Source organism: Etheostoma spectabile, chromosome 1, assembly GCF_008692095.1.
Source record: "Etheostoma spectabile isolate EspeVRDwgs_2016 chromosome 1, UIUC_Espe_1.0, whole genome shotgun sequence".
NCBI classification, from domain to species: Eukaryota; Metazoa; Chordata; class Actinopteri; order Perciformes; family Percidae; genus Etheostoma; species Etheostoma spectabile.
In genome coordinates, this window is record NC_045733.1 from 13,771,242 (window position 1) to 13,794,289 (window position 23,048).

At 40.4% G+C, this 23,048-nt stretch overlaps 1 protein-coding gene across 3 annotated transcripts in view; it reads left to right on the forward strand.

Moving 5' to 3' along the window:
• The window catches only part of pcdh17 (protocadherin 17), a 58,064-nt gene extending 37,010 nt beyond the window's left edge, over positions 1 to 21,054 (forward strand). For all 3 annotated transcript variants that reach the window (XM_032513995.1, XM_032514001.1, XM_032513985.1), the window contains exon 5: positions 19,804 to 21,054. In XM_032513995.1, coding sequence (XP_032369886.1) covers positions 19,804 to 20,501 — 698 coding nt within the window. In that variant the 3' untranslated portion in view covers positions 20,502 to 21,054. The remainder of the gene's footprint in view (positions 1 to 19,803) is intronic.
• The last annotated feature ends 1,994 nt before the right edge of the window (positions 21,055 to 23,048 follow it).

Sequence of the window (23,048 nt, forward strand, 5' to 3'; positions counted from 1 at the left end):
TGTGTGTGTGTGTGTGTGTGTTCTAAATGCTACTGCCATTTTTTACTTTTTACTGGAATACCAGAACACTTACTTTAAATTAACAAACTGATTGGCGCACTTTTCATATTTTGTGTACCATTCTCTACCTTCTGCGCTCAGTACAAGTGGAAACTTTGCTGCTGACAATGTATAATTTACAAATGTTAATCCAATGGAAATACGGAATCTGTAAGTGTGCAGTTATTTGGATCACTCAATGCTGTGGTTTGACAATGTTGTGCCCAGTAATGCTACAGCGGATGCAGCAACATTATTAATTGAAAAACTCCAGGTGGCAGATTGTTTGAAATTGGGGGATTTGTTCAGCTTTGATTATGTTAAAATAGAATGCCTGTTGAAAGTTTCCCTAAACACTGAATTCAGCACAACTTCCACTGAATCGTAAGATACAAGCGAAGGGCCGCTTTGTCCCGCCTGTTTCCTTTGCTGATGTGAGTGAATATTTGTGGTGCCCTGGGGCATTGTTTCCCCATGTTACACTGCATCAAGAACCAGAGAGATAAATGGGCCCGGCCTGTCCAAGGCATCAGGACTTCTTCTCTGCTCAACCATAACTAGTAATGTCCTTTCATCCACTGCCTGCAGTGCTATAGATAATGGAGAATTTGAAGAAGAGGGAATAAAACACTGAGAGGAGATGTGGTTTATGCGATTGCAGTAGACAGGGGGATCACAATTGTGAAAAAATAAGACAAATTTGATATCTGAAATGGCATAAAGAGCAATAATAGTAGGGCTTACACATGAATTAAATACATAAACTCAAATAAGTATAAGTGGATTCTAAGAATAAGTCAACTGGGTGGTTAACATCATCCACACTTGTGCGTGTGTGTGTGTGTGTGTGTGTGTGTGTGTGTGTGTGTGTTTTGCTTTCGTGGTGTCCCTACTCCTCATACGTAAAAGTCAGCCATGGTGAAAGATGCACTGATTTATTTGCATTTTTACATCAATGCTAATGTTAGCTGTGACATTTGCCACCCACCGTGGTACAGCTTCCTCACCTGGGAGTGATAGGTGGTGATGTGACAGCAGAGACTGGAGACCACTTCTATGACAAAAACAAAACAAATCACATGGGCTGCTTTGCCTGGCCATTAGCAAAAGGCCTGTTACATTATTTTTGAGTATAAATATGCAGTTGCTGATCAAATATATAACGATTTACTTCATCAAAACAAATAGTGCTTGTGTGTTTTGAGTGCCATGAGCTCCTCTGTCTCTGGCTCACCCATCACTCAATCTTTTCCACACTAGGTGTTCCTTTTTCCTTGGAAGTTCAACACCTTAGATATGATTACTATTTTAGTTTTAACAAAAAAAGAGAAGGAAGGAGCCTGTAAGGGGCTGAGGCGGTAATGCAGTACGTTTACAGTAATACTACTTTGTTTACATTTTTGAATGTGCATTTGTTAAGCACCATTCAATTAAAATGTGAAGTAAAGTAAAACAGCACATTGTAGTTCCTTTCTTCATAGTAATTGCATTAGCATTATAAATCATGTATTAGTAATACAGTTAAAATAAGGGAAATGTGAAAAATTGGGTTGGGGTTGATTTAAGGCTTGCGCTCTGAAATATTCTGCCTGTGTCCCTAAAATTTTCAGTTATGGGCTATAGTGCTTTTAGTAAAAAAAATATGTTTGGAGCCCTGGGGCCACAATAGAGGAAGGAAGATGGCAACCAGTTAATGAGTGATAAGATAATGAGAAGAAAGAGCTCATCATAGATGGATGGACGGATGAAGAGAGGCAGGACAGCAGGCAGGCTCCATGGGATATTGGCTTAAGTAGCATGGTGCCCGGCTTCCTGCACCTAGTAAGCCACCAGTTTAAAATTCCAAAGAAAAACCTGTCAACATGAACACATACCCTAGTTGGACATGCTTGAACCCAGTCACATGTACACACACTCACCAAAGTGTAGACAAGTATGTCGCTGTCATCAGACCTCTGCAGCTGTAATGAACATGCATTAAAGCATTTTCACCCAATTAATAGCGCTTTGTGGTATCTGTGTGGATTGCAATTAAAGCTAGCTGTATGAATTCATCAAATATTTCTGTCATACATGTGGCACTGTATCATAGCTTTCTCACAGTGACAGAGAGAGAGAGAGAGAGAGAGAGAGAGAGAGAGAGAATGAGAATGTGTGTGTCTTGGGGAGTATGCAAGGATGGCGACTGGGAGTGTTTTTCTCAGATAACCTCAGTTTGTTACTTTTTGATCCTGCTAAATTAAGATAAGGGGCTTGGTTAATTAAACTGTCACATGGCAATACCTTGAGGAATTGCGAGGCCAACACAGCTTTAATTGGGCGGCTGCTATTGTCCCTGCTCTGCCTCCCTTCCTCAGGAAGCAGCCCCATAGAGCACTATACAACACTATTGTGGCTACTATCAAAGGATGGAAGAGGTGAAGGAATGTTGAGCTAGAATATTTAAATGAAGAGGGGTGTGGCAAAGACAGTGTGATTTGATCTAAATGTGTAAAAAGCTATGGGCCCACTCAACCTAAATATAATTTAATTCACTAAATATACATCATATACCGCACACGTGATGCTTACAATGGCTCCATGACAGGCTGAGAACCAGGTTAGACTTAAGATAAGAAGCTTTAATTGGTGCTTCAGTAGGCATGAATGAGACTTTTGTGTACATTGCAGTAATCTCTGCGGTGCATTAGTTGCAAGGCAGGTCTCAAAAGCCCAACGGACAATGTCAGCAAACTTAAAATTCATCTGTAATTACCAGCAGCCAATTAACAATCTGACCTCAACATCCCACCTCAAACCACAACAAAGATCTATAATGGAGATTTAGACTTGCAGCGTAAACAACTAAGTATGATGGCTCTTCAGACAGAGCTTATGGGAGTTTGCCCCTCCTCTTTTGGTTTACTCACACACACTTCATTGAAATTCAGACCACAATGCCGTAGATGGTTGGATGTTTTTTACATGTAACAAGTTCTGAAGAGAACAACACTCAACCTATATACTCTATTTTACTCCTTCCAGTTAGAACCAGATTAACACATGTTTGCATTTTTTATTGTTTGACTTTGTTGTAGCAAGTTGAAATACTTAATTAAAGCATCCTAGAGGGTAGCACTACATAGTTTTAACTGAATCTCATTACTCTTTAAATGAAATGCAGCACATACATTTTTTTTCTAAGGCACCACACATTGCATCATATTTATTTAAATATCTGCAGCTGTATCTGAAATACTTTTAGAAAATAAGCATTACTGAGATTAATATGGAATCTTGGAAAACGTTGACTATGTTTACATGCTCATAATATTCCGGTTATTGGCCTTATTCTGAAAAAGATGATATTCTGACTAAGCCGTTTACATGGCTAAAGAAAGTGAAAATCCACTACTATTCCCATTTACACGTAGCCTTGCAAAATAAGATTTTTTACAAAGTTCACCAGCGGCGGCGGACATGTTGGACCGTGCAAACACGGCGTCCCTCTTTCATTCCTTTCATCAGCTTCTTGAAAAGGTCGTCATAGCAATGTGTGTGCACATCCAAAAACCTGTTGATATCCAAGTCTTTGATAATGTTTAAAGGTAGCTGTGTTTTTCCTTCTTATCTGGTCTGCAGCCCTGCAAACTGTTGGCTGGTTGGTTTGTGTACAGAAACCCTAGCAACGCACAGATCTGACCATAAACCGTAAACAGGCTGTAGACTTAGAACTTGAACCAGATTAAGACGCACATTCCAAATGCGCTGTATACATGTCCAAAGAATGCTTTTAAAAGCTGAATAATACCAGAATATCCCACCTTTTAATAGGAAAATGCTATATTTGGAAAAAGACCTTTTTCCAAAATATCCAACCGGAAAATGCTGTCTACATGACCTGTATCAAATTTGGAATATTGTCATATTCAGAATGACAGTGGCATATTGGTGTGCATGTAAACTTACTCAGTGTGAAGGTCTGGAAAGTATCCTCGATAGCATAATGCCCCTTCTAGGACGATATTTTGAAAACAGTTGTCCATCTGTCCCTGAAGGTGATCAAAATCTGCCTTGATTAACAAGTTGAAAATCTGGTTGATGGTCCCCTGTGCTGTCTCTCATCCCCTCCCAAGTGGGGATAAAAGAGGATGAAGTTTTGAGCCTAGGGATAATCTAGTTCCCTAGATTGTGATAATGCTGCTCAGGATGATCATGTGGATGAGAGCTGGTTCGGGTGTGCACATGGCTGTGGATCTGTGCTTGCGCACACTTATGTGCCTGTGTGCTTGTGCTCAAAAAAGAAGAATCAGACAATAGCAGAGAGTGAGACTGATGGGGAACATGCACTCTTGCTGTTGCTGTATCCAAGCAACCACATCAGATTTTAAGACCTATTGAACTACAGGTGATTACCACCATCTTCCTTTTTCAGCTTTGAGCTACTACATTATGACCACTTCTACACAAATGTGAATTTGAAAACACCAATTTCAAGTGACATTAAAACCAGACACGTCCTTCGGTATACAGAAGATTATTTCATTTGTACACCTTGTTCACTAGAAAACACATTCGCAATGTGAATTGTGGTCCAAACATTTAAATGTAGTAAATTTCTCGCAAATAATTTTAGATTTTAGCTAGGTTTGTGGTCTTTGCAATTTTTTCTGTTCTTTTCAACTCACAGTTTGTGAAATGACAGTGATCTTAGGCTCTGCTTAATCTCATTTTAGTTTTAAGTTCCCTGTTGTTTTGCATGGTCTCTTCCCACCCTGATCTGTGTCTGGTGTTGGTGTCCAGCTGTTCCATCGGCACGACAAGTGGTTCAGGAAACTCCCTCATTGTTCACTGACCAATCGCAAACACACCAGAATGCTGTCAATGAGCATTTTCCACCCAGTGGTTTGCATTTGCCTGCACCTGTGGTTTTAGCCCAGAGGGCAGGGGATGCACGAGGGGGGTGGCAGAATGGGGAGAGTCTGGTCATTGGGGTGGAAAGTCAGTCAGGGTTGGGATTAGGTAGTCTTTCTTTCTGTCAAGATTAAACGAAATAGATTCATTGTGAGTTTTTCCCCATTTTGTCATGTTTTCCTCAAAATGCATCCGAGGACAGCTGAGCCGTACCACCGGAATTTGCATTTTTGTAATTTGCATGAACTCATTGGAGCTTGGAGGCAACTTACGGTTGTGTGTGCACGTATGCATGGATCTGTGTGTGTGTGTGTGTGTGTGTGTGTGTGTGTGTGTGTGTGTGTGTGTGTGTGTGTGTGTGTGTGTGTGTGTGTGTGTGTGTGTGTGTGTGTGTGTGTGTGTGTGTGTGTGTGTGTGTGTTAATGGGCATGTGCTTTGTAATTTGACAAGCAAAATAAAGAACTTGTCCAAACCATCTGATACACATGACGGCATTCATGGAAATCTTGCACTCAAACCAACTAGCAGCAGTCCAGCATTTACTGGACTTGTAAGGAATTACACCAACTGCCTTTACCGACTTACTACATGTTGTATCACATTGTCATGCTGCAGTAGAGAGGTCTACTGTGGAGAGTTACTAGAATAGATATACTCTGCGCTGCAGTGCTTTGCTAGCCTGGGTTGTGAATCTTATCAGGCGGAGTTGTGCGTGTGGATTTTGTGTGTGTGTGTGGGTGTGTGGGTGTGTACACGTGTTTGTGTGTGTGCCTGCATGTGTGTCCAGGCCCCTCTGGAGTCCAATAATCCCAAATCTAACAGACTTACTGCAGAGGCATCCTGTGATGTGTGCTGAATGCATCTCTGGAATATTGGATGCTGCTTCTATATTATTCACTTCCCCTGTCTCTCATCAGTAATACATTGTTTTGTTCCCCCAATCCCTCCCCCCTCCATGATGCCAGGATTGTCGACTAGGACAGGTGGCTACCGTGTGATGAGTTTGTTTACAATTCAGGTGTGTTTTCACCACTTCTCTGATCTGTAATTTTACATCTCTGAGCTCTTTTAATCCTATTCTTATCTTGTGTAAGCCCTCTAATCTTTGACCCTAATCTTAAACCCCCCACAACATAGAATGAGGCAACAACATGGTTTGAGGAGAGTTTGTTTTTCTCACCTTCAAATTCAATGCAAATATCTGTCAAATAGAACTGGGGTCCTCTAGCCTTTGGGTTTCCTTTTTCACAAGCCAAGTCTGAGAGGTATTTATTGCTAAATATTTCTATTTATTTGTGTTTTATTGCAGCGGCCTGGACTTGAACCCTGCCTATTGTAAAGCCTTGTGCTCATAACCTACCAGTCTCAGGAGTGAAACAGATGGAGAGGCAAAGAAAGTAGAAATTAGATAGTGAGATGAAAAACACATTTCTATTTGAAATGATTATCCCTCCTGAAGGGTAGACTAATAGACCGTTATTGCCTTTCCTTCAGTTTCTTTTAATCTAATCATACTTATAAACAGACGAGTGAGAGTGTTAGTGTGTGTGCATGTTTATCCATACAGAGACGCAAGCAACCAGTGTCTAGACTGCAAACACCAATTTGGCTGGGGCACGGTGGAACATCAATGCTAAAGCAATGTTGCTGAAACACTAGGCATGTTCCTCAGTCTTGCGTGGAGAGGAGATTGTAGTGACAGACAGACGGCGATAGGAGGAGGAGGTGGTGTAGCAGAAATAGAGGAGAGGTTGGCAGGGCTCACTGTGGCTAATACATCCAAAGTGTGTCAGTTAGCTCTCTAAATGTGTTAGGCCCCGGGGCTGAGAAAGCCAACACCATCGACTCAACCTACCTCTTTCCACCTTTCCACTTAGCCTCTGTTCAACACCCGCCAATATCCTTAGGGGAGCAACACTGCTGTTCATTGGCACAATTGATCAAATGCCTACATGCTAAAGTGTACAGTTTTCTTATTGCATGTATTAGTCTGATACATGCATGTGCCTGAGGATTATTTAGATTGGTGTGCTCCGTGGCAGGTATGACAGTTGGTGTGTCTTCACACTTCTTTCCGTCTCTTGGCAGATGTAGCACCCAGGGAGTCAGTCCTGGGGCAATCCCGTTTTATTAGAGTCTGTGATGATACGATTGATTGAAAGTTTGATACTTCACACAGTATCAGTGTCATGTACCGTACAAAGATCAAAAAAGTTGAGTGATTTGACCTTACAGTATACTTTTTTTTGTAGAGATGATGCTGTACATTATTAATTAGCCATACATTTGTTCAAGATGTGACATTCCCAATGTTTTACAAAAGGGAATACAGTCCATATTTCTATGTGATTTACACACAAATAATGGTGAAAATACCTGATTCTATGCGTTCCAGTAAGTGGAAGAAATTTTTAGGCTGTTTGAAACCATCTGTCTGGTGTAACATCAGGTATGTGCGTAAGCTCAGACCCTTTTTGCAAAGTTATATATACAGTCAGTATGCAACACTTCCTCAGTGTCACAGCTGTTCTTCCAAGAAATACTGGAGGTTCTGGTGGTGGTACAGTATGCATCCCAATCTGCATAATTGAATCTGAAAGATAACATTTCAAATAGATCTGAGCAATTTGGAAAAAATCAAATATCACAATTATTTTTTGGATAAAACCTTGATATCAATACTTTGACTATTGCTGCTTTCACAGAATATTTTCACAATGAGTTTATTTACAAATAATCATCAGTATTGTTGATATAATGACTAAGTGGTTAAAGGCAAATACTAAAACAGCTAGAATAGTCTGGTAAATTCATAAAATTACATACCATATCACGACATAATGATATCTAAAATCTAAGACAATATCTAATCTTGTATTACGATATCGATATCATTTTGATATATTGTCCAGCTCTAATTACAAATCACCTGCATGCTGATCAATCTGTTTGTACTTATATTAAAACCACGATTTCCAATATCTTACTTTGCTGTCTAAAGCATTTTACTCAACTCTAAGTCAGCACCCGCCATGACTAATTAATTCTTCTATGTTTTGGCCCCATCATGGTTTGCATTAGACTCAATTGTCAAGCCTCTTGGGATGTTTTAGCTACCTACCCAGTTTTTATTGAGTTTGTCATGATTCGGCCACTAAGAAGGAGCTATTGCTAGTGGTAGCAAGCTGTCAAATAAGCATATAGCTTACAGAATTTTCCTTTTTCCCCTTTTTTTTTAATGATTTTGATGAATTTATTCATGTCTTAAAGCTCACCTTCATTCTAAATAAACAAACTCAACACTAAAAATTGGTCAAGGTCATTTAATACCCCAGAACTTTAATGCAATGGTAAGAACAATGCTGCTCTATACTGTTTGTGTTGTATTGCCGTAATGGTTCTGTTGAGACAGAGCATCAGAAGCACTTTCCCTAATCCCGCTAAACCGGTACACATGGGAATGATTACTTGCACAAAGCCATGACACCCTGAGTTGTTCAAATCCCTTTTGTTCAAAAGAGAGCGACAAACAGAGAGGCAGACACACAGAGAGAGACAATACGAGGAAGTGATTTGATTCAGCAAATGTGACAGGATTGTACTGTGTGGATGTATAGATCTTTTTGTTATTGTATGGATCATCGGAATGAAGCCTCCATAATGCCGGATGTTTTATCCTTGTTTTAGGCCAGTTTTAAGGACAGGGCCATGGCGTCTCATTTTAGGCTCTAAATCTAAAGTGGTGGAAATAGCATCAGTGAAGCAGTATGGTTAGAATGTAAAAAAAAAAAACTGTTAGAGTAAAAGACATCAAAAGACGACCCTCTGTGCATTAGCAACAAAAGGTTTCCCTTCATTCTTCCCTTAATAGGGTGTTTTAAACCTGTTTTCTCCCTGGATGGAAACAGGATTTTTGTAATGAGCTGGTGAGTCATAGATTCTCTCTCTTTCTCTCTCTCTCTCTCTCTCTCTCTCTCTCTCTCTCTTTCTTTCCTACGCTCACTGTCTCTCTAAATGGGCCAAGGCAACTTTCCTTGCTGCCTACTGGGGCAAGGAAGTAGATTAAGGCTATTAACATACACAAAGATGCTGATCAGCCTTTCTGGTCTCATGTCTGGTCCATACTCTCTCCTCATGTGCTACAGTTGTAGGAACCCTTCGAATATATATGTGTTTTGTATTTTTAGGTGTGTGTGTGTGTGTGTGTGTGTGTGTGTGTGTGTGTGTGTGTGTGTGTGTGTGTGTGTGTGTGTGTGTGTGTGTGTGTGTGTGTGTGTGTGTGTGTGTGTGTGTGTGGTGAAGGTAGTGTTTTTTGACTGAAACAGCTCATTTGATTCCAGCAAATATGCCCAAATACAATCTGAGGGTGTCATGCAGCGACTAAAGCAGCAAAAAAAAGAGTGCACTCTCATTCACATCTGCAAACAGTAAGTAGTAGTGAGTCCAAAGAAAACATGGTGCAGGCATGCTGTGTCTGTTTATGTTGCTTATGAGTGAACATGCGGCGATGCACACACAATAAAGATAAGACACACACATGCATGCTATATTTAGATGACAAACTGCCATAAACCCAGGCTAAAGAGGGAAGAAATAAACAAAAGAGATGAAAAAAAGCAAGGCGGTCCAGAAGCATCCCCTGTCACGGTGCATTCCCCCATGTCCTAATTACACAGGCTTAGAGGAAACGGAGGATTAGCCACTGATTCACCACACTGCTCGCCTCATCTTCTAATAAGTCCCCTTCTTGTCTTATTGCCACCCTTTGTGCCACCCTCCATGTATCTCTCCAGGTGAAGGTAGCAATATGCTATTGACCTGTCACTATCTGCGTCTCTTTGTTCCATCTTGCTAACCACCACCTAATCCTATTTTAAAAGTAGGCTCTGCAGCGTGCTTATTTTGTTAGCTGTTGTCATTATTTTATGTTCAATAATTTGGACACTGTTTAAATCAGTAATATATAGGATCACATTCTCGTGTGCATGCATTGTTTTGTGTGTATGTAGTGCACGAGTTGGCAATGTGTGCCTGTTTATTATAGGGTAAATACATATTTTTATTTTGTATACAGGTTTGTTTTATCTAAATGTACAACCCGGAGTCTGTATTCATTTGTGAATACACTGAGTGGGTTTTGTTTACTGCATTTGTATCATGTAGAGACGAGCTTAGAATACCATTTAGAATTGCTGATACTGGGCTTTCACAAATCTCACTCACTAAGGCCCAAAATACGTTGGGATAAAATCTTTTAACATGTAAATAGACTATAATAAAGTTGTATTTCTTTTAGATTTTTTTTGCTGTGTTTGTGTACATAAATAGTAAAACTAGATTTTTTAATATCTATATATAGGGTAATCTATATATCTTATATGTATGTGGTATTTATAGATATATATATGTAATAAGCAAATAATATTGTGAGCGATTATTTGTAAAGATTTGCACATTTTATATGGGCGCTTGTGCCATTCCTCTTCTATTTGGGGTCCCTAGCGGCTTTTTAAACACCCAAATTTAATCTGGATTTAACATCCAAGTTTAGTTCAGCTTTTGATTTATTTATGGAAAAATCTAGTATATGATATATAGATATGGTAAATTGTATTAGCTGACAGTTATGTGTCCGTCATACATTATTTGCATATATTAAAGTATATCACTGTATTGCTAAACTATTTATATTAGAGAAAGAGGGGTTAAAGAGTAAGCTGTAGCCAGAGGAAATGTGAATTATACAAGGTCTGAAGTCGCAGGTTTGAAAGATGCTCAGGTTTTTTGATTGGCTCATTCAAGGATCTTTTCTTGACTGACCTTGCAATATCTGAGGGCTTCTGACTGCTGTGAACAGTGAATCCTCGGAGTTGTGTATGCACAACAACAACAAAAGAACACAGTTTTATTTCTGTCCAGCAGTGAAAGCAGCTATATGAAGAACACTTACTACTTTGAACATTGAATAACCTGCTCTAACGCAGCGGTGGGAACCTTCTGAGGACTGTTGTCACACATGACAGATGTGGTTACATATAAACATCAGTTTGCCTGTAGTCATTGCTTTTTGGCCTTGAATTAATTCCTGTGGCTAATCATTACTGTTGAACCTTTTTGTTGAGGTTGCTAGTTTTGTTTCTGAAGTGTCTGAAGTGTGATTGTCAACAGATAAAAGAGAACACCATTCCTATGTAGTGGGAACGTGTGATGCAAGGCTACTTATGTTATGATGGATTTTTACATAAATCCATGTATCTTTAAATTAACATCACAACTATCAATATGCCCTTAATTTGCCCTCACATTGACTCAAAGTGGGCAAAGTGTACATTATGTTTCGCCCTGTTAAGACACAAACAGGCAAAAACACACCTACACACACACACACACACACACACACACACACACACACACACACACACACACACACACACACACACATCCGGCAGCCTTTATATAACCAAGTAGGTCACTTGCAAACTAATTTGTATTTATAAGGACCTCATTCTGCATTTTAGAGCCCTCATTGCTGCTTTTGTTAAAAGAAAAGTGCTGTTTAAGAACACCGTCATAGCTGTCCAGATGTCCATCATCTCTACAACCCACAGACCTTTCTTGTCACCCATAGCACACAGCCCTGCTTGCTCATCATTGATTGGGCTTTGTGTGTTTGTTTGAATATGAGCTTATGCTCCTCCTCCTCCTGCTTTTGTGGTTTTATCCCTCTCTCTCCTATGCATAAATACTCTCTCCTCAGGGTGTTCTTTGAAGAACTTAGCCAGGCATTAGCTGATGGAGGGGCCTGCAGTTTGTGAAGGAACGCCTGAAGAGAGGACGTGTTTGATCCTGAGATACATGTCCTTGATTCAGTCTAGGCATTGCCAGCCACCGGGCACCCCCCCACCGCTACTGCCAAGCGTTTCCTGCTATGCATCGGTATTCTCTTGCCTCCCACTGTGATAAAAGCTATTACACTGGAGAGAAGTATCCTTCTCATTGTGCTAAGCCACCCACTGCATAAAACAATCCAGACCTATTCCCTCAACACACAGCCATACTTGAATCAATAATTGGACGCCAAACAACAATTTATAATATAATGTAAAAAGTGTTTTAATTTGGATACAGCTACTATTTTGATACATTTTATTGGCTGTGTGCTGTGATGCCAATTTACCATTTCATATCACATCATGTGCGCCATGTAGTGTTGCTAATAGATTTTAAGTAGGCCAGTATAAAATGCAGGTCCCACAGCAAACTGTTGCTTACACCACAACAGCATTTTCATTGAGAAACTATTGTATTGCAACCTCTTAAAATAAAGTTTACAATACAGACTTGCAACTGTAGAGAAGAACCTGCTTTCCCAGCACCGCTCTGCTTTGGAATCATAACAATATCAGATTCAGTAATACACTTGAGTAATGTTCTCGTTTTCACCACAGCAATGCTACGTAAGGAGAAAGGAATATGAAACAACCTGCTCTATATCTGAAGTGATGAGAAATATAACTTTTTGATTCCTTTGGGTCCGTGTCATTGTAAAACCAAATTTACAGCAGAATAAATAACAAAGCAGACTTTCATAATAAAACAGCAGTTCTTTTATATTGTCATTTCCACAAATTCAAAAACTGGAAATCGTAAGCTCTACCTCAACAGTGAATACCATATTCAATGAAAGCTTTTTTTTTGTATATAGCCCCAGGACAAATCTGCCCTCCTGCCCACTGCTTAAACTGTTTTTTTTTTAGAAACCAAAATCAGAAATTTCCGACATACACCACACGTCTTTTCACCCAGAGAACGCTTGTTTGGTAGACTGGGGGCCTAAGAAGTCATAAGATATTTACTCAACATTAGGCTCAGTCAGAGTGGAGACTCTCTCATCTGTGCAGTTCAAATATTTAGTCATCATGATTGGCTGAGAATGTGGGGAGAGGGGGTTGCATGGATCAGCTGGGCTAGATAACAGTAGGCGAGGAGATTAAAAACACCATAACACTCCGCGTGCACACACAAACACACACTGTGAGCTCCCTCAGGTGAACAGGTGCGGTCATGGTCTGTCACAGATGCTCGGCGCAATTCGTCAGCTGCCTTTCCTCCTGTCCACTGTGGGTGGGTTGGGGGATATTCACGACATACAACCTCGACACACACACACACACACACACACACCTATTATCTTGGAGATCGTTCTGTATTCTCGTAGGCTACTTTAGGAACTCCTAGAACTGTCTAATGACAAGCCAGGTGTGCCTGATAAAATGTAATGTAAAATGAGTCACTCCTGTGATGGATGCTGAATTCTTATGTGTTTGCAGCTTTTTACTTTCTTGCACCTTCTTTTTGAACTTAATGAATACTCTATCACACTACGTTTGTGTGTTCCGCTTGCTGCTGCTGCTGCTTTGCTAGCAATAGCCTATGTTTGTACAGCTCGGTCTTGTTTCCTCTCTCCCTCCCACCACAGGATCTGCGGTGTGTGACAGAGGGACATTAATCACAGGGCTGGGTAATAAAGCGAGAAGGGATGGGCATGTAGGGCCAGGGGGGCAGGCGTCTGGAGGGAGAAAAGGGTGTTTAGGGAAATCACACCATGCTTTATGACACACACTGATACACAGGCACATTTTTACACTCACAGGTTTAGGTGCACATCGTTCACGCAGCATACTGAAAGCTTCCCCCCTGAGAGTTTAAAAAATGTAATCGAGGTGAGGCAAAATTCCAACCTCGGATTTCTGGAATGGTGACCAGAGAGCCTTGTGCCTTCTTGCCCACCTGTGTGTTATTTTATGTGGCCCGTGGCCCTCATTAATTGAGTGTTAATTTAGTAAAATACTTTTTTCTGGAAGGGAAACAGAGGGGCATTTTTCTTTTTAGAAATTGGAAGGGAATGAGAGGCATTTTACAGCTCTGCAGGAGAAGCCCCTACACAGTTGCTGTGATGCTGAAACGGCAGACGGAGCTTTCACGATACTGATAACTCTCATGATATGAGATGGTGATTAAAAAGTGTCTGTTTATTGAGGATTTTTATACCATGATTACTAGCTAAATGACAGCAGAACACACACTTTAAAAATAAAGTCCACTGGGTGTAACTGTATTATGTTTGTTTTTGTCCTTCACTATTTATTCCTCACCCCGTTGGGTTATTGGAGTTTTTTAATATCAACCTCATTCCATCTTGACATTTTACAGTGAACACTGGGTTGTGAATCATGTCAAGTGGAGTTGTGATAGCGGATAGCCTATCCTCTTTACAGTCGAGGCGCTGCTCATCTCGAACAGGCCTAGTAGCTCGACTGCAGTACTGTTAGGTGACGTAGTATTTAGAGTGACAATGGCGGCGAGTAGTTTGAAAGACTGAAAATTGTGGAAGGAGACTTTTTGCGTGAGTAACAAATGCCAAAGACCAAGCTATTTTTTTGGACGCGTTAGGAGTGAAAATGTGTTGCACATTCATTGTCATGCTTACAGACACATATACTGTAGGTACAGGGCATATGCAATTTAAATGCACAATAGATGTAGTTCTCAGTTTTGCCTTTGCCTTCTACTGTTTCGAAAACATTGAACAGCCATTACCTGCATTTAAATGGAGTTCTTAATTCTTAATAATTCATTATTTATTCTACAAGAACTGCCTCTAAAAATGTCCCAGTCCCATAAAAGAGATACATGTGATGACAGATTTTTGCAATTTAAATAATGCATCTCATTGGTTCATAAAGTAATTAACAAATCCTTAACTCATCTTTTTTTAGTTTTCACTGGCCCATTTCACCTCGGGTGTCGTTACGGCAGCAACTGATGTTGACAAATAACACCGGGAACCGGCATCATTTTTTTCTTTTTTGTAATGTTGCTGATTTAAGGGTCTTACTGAAATCGTTAAGGTTTCTTTGACACTGTGTGTCCTTGCTATTGCTCACAGATTTTTTAAAGGTGCCCTGCCACACAAAACAGTTTTTACTACTGCATTTTTTGAACTATGTTAGGTCAATATGTGTTTGTGTTATGTCGTGAATGTGAAAATAAACTGCTACCTCCTATTACAAAAGCAAAACCTCCAATTACAAAAGCTGGTCAGTCTGAAGTCATGTTGCCTGAGCTCATTACTATTCATGAACTCGCCCATTTGCGCTCAGTAAAGGATGCTGATAGCCAGGCTCTCATTGGATAGCTGTTAGCCAATCAGAGTCAAGCAGCTTAGCTCATTGAATTTGAATGAGAACTGGCACAAATCTCTTCCTGCTGTCTTTCTATACCACTCTAGAATGGCTTTAAACAAGGTAACTAAGGTGTTTTTTTCCACAAAAAATGTTGCAGAATCATTGGTAAAACTTGAGACAATACCACAATGTAATGAAATACGTGGGGCAGGTTCACCTTAAAAGCAGCTTAGCTACTTTTATATCTGTTTCATGTGCTTTTAGCAGTAAAGATAACTGGCAGGTACATAGCTGTCCTTGCTATTTTGCCCTGAAGCAAGGCAATTAACCCTGCCAGAGGTAGTAAGATAGCTCTGGCTTCTCAATGTTAACAAAAGCAGCCACAAATACAAAAGAGTGTGTGGAGTTAATTAAACTTTTTTTGTTGGCAATAGAGGTGTAATAAATATCTGATTTCAATCAGGGATTTAGGTCAACTGTCTACAATAGGGCTGTAACGATACGAACATCAACAGTGTCAACCTCCTAACCGGGCAATTCGATCTTCAATGACACTTTCTTGTAAATGGTGCTGAAGCTTGCCTCTTCTCTTCTCTCTGATGTCTAAGATGTTTTGGTCACGCTTTATACTGAGTAATATCAAATTCTCTCTGCATATCATTCTCATCGTCCCCTTTCATTTTCATTTGTTCCAATTTAGTTCAGGGCTAATGTGGTTAGAATACGTACTGTCCTTTTCAAGCCTTGTTTGTAGGATGAGAATTAAGCACACATTTTCCTTTAGCCCTACAATATCAATGGCCAGGATTGCTAACATGATAAAAGAGTGAACACAAAAGATAAAAATACTGCGGTACACACAGATTGATATCTAGAGATTTAAGCTATCTTGAGGTTTTTGATTTTACAACATATACCTACAAATAGTTTTAACTGAAAAAGGAAAGCAATGATGCTTTCAAAAAAAGAAAAAATAACCCCATGATAAATTGAGGACATCTACTAACAGGATATCAAGGTAAAACATAACAGTGAGTCTCTAGTGATGGAGAAATAGTAAAGCGTATTTGGTGATAGATAATATGGTAATATGATTATTTTTCTTAATGATTTATTGCATATTCAAAAATAATGAATAAAGCTTCTTATTAGTGTGCTTCATCATGGTACCTTATCAAATCATTGACCGAGAGGTGAATCAAATAGTGATAAATGATTGCATGTTTAAGTTTATCTATCAGTGTAATTTATCTTGGACAAGAGCAGAGAGGGACGCTGGAGAGAGAGAGAGAGCGAGTGAGCATGCCTCTGGTAGCCAAATCATCACAGGCAAATGTGTCTTTGTTGCCCATCCCAGAGAGCTGGTGAAGCCATGGTGAAGAGAGAGGGAGGGGGGGGGGGAAGGCAGATGAATGTCACCCTTGCTCTCATCTGTCATATTGTAAAGCGTAGATATGAGGAGAACGCCTCAAGGTTGAACGTGCAGCTGAGACATAAATAATCTATCAGAGGTTTCCTCCAACTAAATAGAGGGAAATATGTCTGCATGGATTATTCATGCTTTCATATGCACACGGTGAACAGACAATCACCTCTGAGAGAATGAAGACATTTTAGGGGCTAAGTTAATTGTCTGTGTCTGGAATGCATGCAAAAGGGGGTGAGTGGAAGCCAGTTGCTGTCCAGTTGTTAAGCTTGGTTACACGTAGGGTCTATATTTTGTGGCTTGGTGATGGATTACAATAATGGTGTGTTCTGGATGGACAGTGTATTCAAGTTTGTGTAATTTATGTTCAAGCTTTCGTCCAAATCATCAATCTTAGTGCTTTGACATGTTGTTTGTATTTTCTCACTCAAATCTCGAATCACTCGCCCGTAAACGCAGGCACACGCAGGCAAAATGCTTCTTAGTGTTTGCAGAGGAATTCATTCACCCCCACACCATTTAAATGTAGTCCATCTCAAAGTGGCCTGGCCTTGGCTTTCCAGCTCACCTTCCTTCCTCTTCAGATGACTGCCTCGACATGGGAAATGTCAGGCTCTCTTTGCCAAGCGCTGTTTGGCTTCTTCAAACATTTGTGAAGTGTTAAGCTCATCTCTACAGCTTAGGAGGGCAGTCTCTCAGGAATCTAGGCTGCTGACCCGCAACACAGCAAAGACAGCCTAGCCAAGTGCACTCACATCCACTCTGTCCACTCATTTGCATCAATGAAAGATTGTATTAGGCCCCATCTTGTGGTCTTTACAGCAGCACTCTCACCATACTGTAAAGGACCATGCATCACATAATGGAATTGATGGTGTGGTTCTACAGCTCTTAGCAATCATGTTGTTGTCTTCTCACATTTAGTTGGCAATAGTTTTCACCTACTGACTTTGTTTTTAGACTTCAAACCACCAACAGGCATGTTACTGGAGGACAAATTACATTGATTTAAAATGTGGTTTTGGTCCCACGCTGAACGAGGACAAAGATTCATCATGAGGAATCAAGGTTTAAACCATTAACATTCAGCAAGGGAGTTGAAAGGTGAAACAAGTTGTTTGCTGCTCATTATAAAAGCACATAATTGCTCAGTCTATAACTATGTTTTTGCTAAAATATTGTTGTCTGCAACTTGTGCAAGTGAAAATTTCCTTGGGCTATACAAACGTCAACAATGCTGAAATTAAGCTCCTATGAATAGACTTGCCTAATTCCTCTTAACAAAGAAAGCTGCCTCAGTTTTGTTGCAGTTTGTTTTGTTCCAAAAAGTGAATTTTAGCAAAATATCAAGTGTTTCATTGCTATAAGAAATTGGAAGTGTGCTGTTTGTCTGCCACGTTTGGCTCTACAAACAGGCAGAGATGCATTTCATATCTCAAAACCAATATGCAAATTGGCCTGAGCTGCTGCATTTGTTTGGAAGCCTGTGCAAGCAACCTTTGGATTTTACTGGAGAGCAGTGTTAAATGCTGTTGTTTTTATTGCGTTCCTGTGTTTGTCTAGCCTCTACCTTGTTGAGTTTACACTTTTTTAACTAATGGAATGATTGGAGGGGCTTTGTAAAGGCGGAATACTGAAATGTGTCAAGTAGCATGTGCAAATTGTCTGTTTTCACATGCTAAATCCGTGCCAAACTAGCCTGGCTCTGCCCTCCTACGTACTTCTGCTCAATTTTCATTTTTCTTCAGTCCTCCGTCTGGGTCTGAGGTATATTCACAGATTTTCTCCTGTCAAATTTTTACCGGTCCAATCAGCAAACGGACGGAGTGGTTGAGAACGATGATGTTGAGGTTTGGTAACCTTTGGCCAGTTCTGTTATGGCAACGGAAAAAGATCCGCTGCCGAATATCCAGAAGTTAAATCCCGAGCAAGAACAATCTTTGGTGAGTTTTGTTGGTGGCCATGATGTTGTGGCCCTCTTCCCCCACGGGGATCAGGAAAAGGTAGATTTTCCAGCTCGCTCCATTAGTGTTGAAGGAGTTAAGCTAAGGCTAACACTAGCGATGCTAAACCGATAGTTGTTATCGTCTCCCCTCTTGTTAGCCTGGTCCTACCAAGCAGAACGTAGGAGGGCGGAGCCAGGCTACCGGTGTGGCTCTGGGCAGAACAGAGTACCCGCCTTCAAGGAAGTTAACACTTGTCATCGGAGAGTGGCCAGACTCTCTATACAAATGAAATGTACAAGAGTCTGGTAAGACCAGGCTAGTGCCAAACATGACACACAATCAGGGTTTTAATATCTTTCATATCTTGTTATCATTCACTGACCACTTACTGATTACTGCACACTGGCTGATGTGTGGATGGCAAACAAGGAATGAGTTGTACCAATTTCATTCGTATAGTCCCAACTGTTAGGATCCCATCTTCTTGTCTTCTTTTGGTTTCATCCCATCCGGCCAATGGAAATGTTCCATTTATGGGACAACAGATGCTTCTTTTTTCACTTCACGCCCAAGAGGAGAAAAAATAGACTCCTCTTTTTATTTTATTATTTTTTTTTTAACCGAGTTCTGGATCTGTTTGACACAGGCATGAACACTCCAATAATCAGCCAGAGTGTGTGCATCCCTCTGAATAGAGATGAAAGAGGGATACACATGCACACACTAATACACACATACGCGCACATACATCAACATCAAGTATCAGTACACAAATAAACAGGCACAAACACACAGGGAGAAAGCACAAGCCATTTGGCACAGCCTCCCTGTCTAGGGAGGGCTTCAAAGCCCACTGACATGAATTTATGATAACGGCACTATGCCTTTGCCAAACCTCAACTGTTGTTGTTTTTCTCTCGCTTTCTCCCCAACCCTTCTGTATGCTCTGCCATCCCCTTGATCAGAGCTTTGGAAAATGCTAGCAGGTGTCCCCCAGTCTCTTGGAAAAGGGTGTTTGTGTGTGTGTGTGTATGTGTGTTTGGAATGGGACAGCTGTAGCTGGCTCATCCTTTTTTACATAATTTCATTAGGTTCAGCTCTAGTTTTGTTAACTTTGGGCTCCAGCTCTTTGTACAGTTTAGTTTTATAATGGTACTATGATTCTATTACCCTCACACTGTGTGGCTTTCCTTTGATGGTACTATGATTCTATTACCCTCACGCTGTGTGGCTTTCCTTTATTCTATGCATACTACTGACATAATTATCACTTTCTTCTCCATCCATCCCCTTCCTTTCTTTCTATCTGCAGATGAGGATTGTGTGAATTGTACAGAGGAGTGCAGAGTACTGGGTCATTCTGACCGCTGCTGGATGCCCCAGTTCCCCGCTGGAGGAAACCAGGCAGAGGGTGTTGACTACCGCAACAATATGTTTGTGCCAGCAGGGATGGAGACTGTGCCAGAGACAGAGACCTACGAGACTGTAAACCCCAATGGCAAGAAGACGTTCTGCACCTTTGGAAAAGAGAGGCGTGACCACACCATCCTAGTAGCCAATGTCAAGCCCTACTTAAAAGCAAAACGTGCCCTCAGTCCACTGCTCCAAGAGGTACCCTCAGCCTCTGGCAGTCCTACCAAGGGCTGCTCCACCATGTCTCCCTGCTCTTCAGTAAAAAGCCCAGCCGACGGAGCTGAAGGCAAACCTCCTCCTGCCACCTGCTCCGGCCACTACGGGCCTCCTGATGGCCAGTACCTGTCACCAACCAAACAAACCAGAGACCAGGGGGTCTACCCACCTTTGCCTCCCTCAGACCCAGTGGCTAAGGTGCTCGCAGAGGCCCGTTCCAGGATCAGCCAAGAGGCAACTGGCGAAATGGAGTGTATTCTGGAGCAGGTGGAGCCCGACGTGAACCGTGACAGAATGGACGCTGACCAGGTGGTGAGAGATATCGACAAACTATTGCAGGACTGCAGAGGAAGTGAGGCCACTGGCACACTCAGGAAGTGACACTCAGGAAGTGACACAAATGACTGCAAAAAAAAAGAAGATAAGAGGTAGAGAGAGGAATATAATGCTATTCCAAAAACTCTCATGCCAAAACTGTCACCAAAACAAATCAAAAAGGTTAAATGGCTCTTATGATGGGAGCTTTTTTCACTGTATTTGTTGTTAAAAATACCGACACTGGACAGACAATGGGAACATTTCTTATGTCAGTCATTTGGCACCAGTTTAGGTGCTAGGATCCCCACCGACAAAACAGGAACTGGGTAACAAACATCTGAATTCTTCTGAATTTATAAACTCTTTTTGTTTTGGATTCTTAAGCAAATTGCAAAGGCTTATGCCTCTGGCACCTCGCAAGCTATTATCTAAGTGCCCACCAGCTCATAAGTGTGTTGTTCATGGTCTCTCGTGAAATCCTACATATCTAAGTGTGTGTAGGTGGATTTCTGTTATGTGTGATGGCCATAGAAACTGAATGAAAAAGGACTATTTATGGTCAGACATGACAATCGATGTGGAAACAGTGAAACAAATTTGAATCTGTTTGGGACAGTGAGAGACCGAAATACACAAAATAACCGTATCTTTCTTGACTTTAATATAGGTGTTTAACGTGTGATGGATCCTGTATCTGAACATGATTGGTTAATCAGGTGTGTGTTTGCAGGGGTTGGTTATGGACTTGGGGAAGGAGGGGCTTAATTGCTACGCTGAAAGATAATTATTAACAGTGTAACCATGTTTCACCTGTCATTTGTAGCCACATGTGTAAGCTGTGTCTGTCTCACGCCTCTATTTAAACATTCATGTTGCTAACTGGTGTAGTTGCTTGCACCAATTTTACACACATTTGCACTACACTTTGCGCATACACATGCTGACACACTAACATGCACTGATGCCCCTACACGTACACAAACACACACACGTGCACACTAATGCTTACACACAAATGGCCATCCGTGTAATCGTCTTATACATAAACATCATCAGCTTTCAGTCCCTTGTGTACAGTGAATTATCATGTGTGTGACTATGCCTTAAGGCAAACACAGGTTGTATAAAAAGGGACATTTTTCCTTAACTGTGAAAAGATGATATCTATATCATTATATAGATGACTATGTAAGAATCCATGTATAGTGTCCAAATATTAACAAAATATTTATACATTTTATAAGAAAAAACAAAATGAGGAATCTCAGCAAAAAGTGTCCTTGAGTTAAGGTCAAGTGCGGGGTTTTAACTCAAAGAACTGCAAAGGACACTGCCATTGTTTCGAAGACAAATATCCAAAAATATAAATAAACAAGAAAATGTCCCTTCACATTATCACTATACATAATATCATTATATGTGTAAATGTATTCAATTTAGATGTGTTTACATCAAACTGACATATTTTTATTGATTTTACTGCAATTTCTGTGCATTTGAGCCAAATTGTTATGTGTACAAAAGCTATATTGTGTATTTTATTAAATTAATATATAGTTGTGTTGCAATATACATGGGCTTATATTGTATTTGGCAAAGTTGCCTTAGTAGCTGTCGAACTCTGTGAGTTTGCTTTAGTTTGGGTTTTTGTTGATGTTTTTTTTTTCCTCTGTTCTGCGTCTTTGCAGGCTGGCTTCAGTGCTTTTGAGATGTCGCCTCTTTTTACCCGAAGGTCCATCTGGATCAAATACAATAACTGTTGAAAGCTTAATGAGCCAGCTGATCTAGAATACAAATCAAACCAACAACAAAGAGCAACAACCACAAGATTACAGTTTGAATATTTTTACTGAGCAGATTTTTACAGGGCAGCTATTTTCTTTAACAATAACTAGTATGCGTATCTTGTGTTCATTATGTTTTTACTTTCTTTCCAAAACAGAAACCTGCCATATGGAAAATGGAGTGGTTTCGTTGGTGATCATAAAACTGCCTTACTGTCTCTGCAGAGAGCTTATTGTATCTGTGGAGCTTGTGACTGCTTATAAAGCCCTGGTCCACCAGAATGTGCATTTTCTATTAAGGACCAACAGAGGTTCTTTTTCAGCAGTCTGTGTTTATGTATGTACTCCTTCTCGATACATGTTAGAATTCTCATACTTTGCAGAGAAACTTGACATCTAAAATTCTATCTGAAGTTACTTTGGATTTGATGTCTTAGCTGTTTAGGTACATGGTTTATATAACCAAGTCTATTCACATTCAGGCTTTCTTAAAAAAAATGATACAGACATTTATTTTTGAAAATTTTGGCACATTTCGGCCACTCTCTGAAATAAGGGAGGTGCTTTTTCTAATATACTCTGACAGTAAAATAAGCAGATCAGTAGGCTATTAGACTAGATGTGTTTTGGAAAATATGACCTCAATCACCACATCTATGTAAGATGCAGCCATGAGAGGGAACAGTGACTTGCATTCATTTGGCTCCCGGTGTGTTTACTTTAAAGCGTTGAGTTGGAATTTTGACAACAGACATAACACATTTTATCCTGCAGACATGGAACATCTGAGTATTTTGGTATTTCTGTTCTTGTTTCTTTTTTTTTT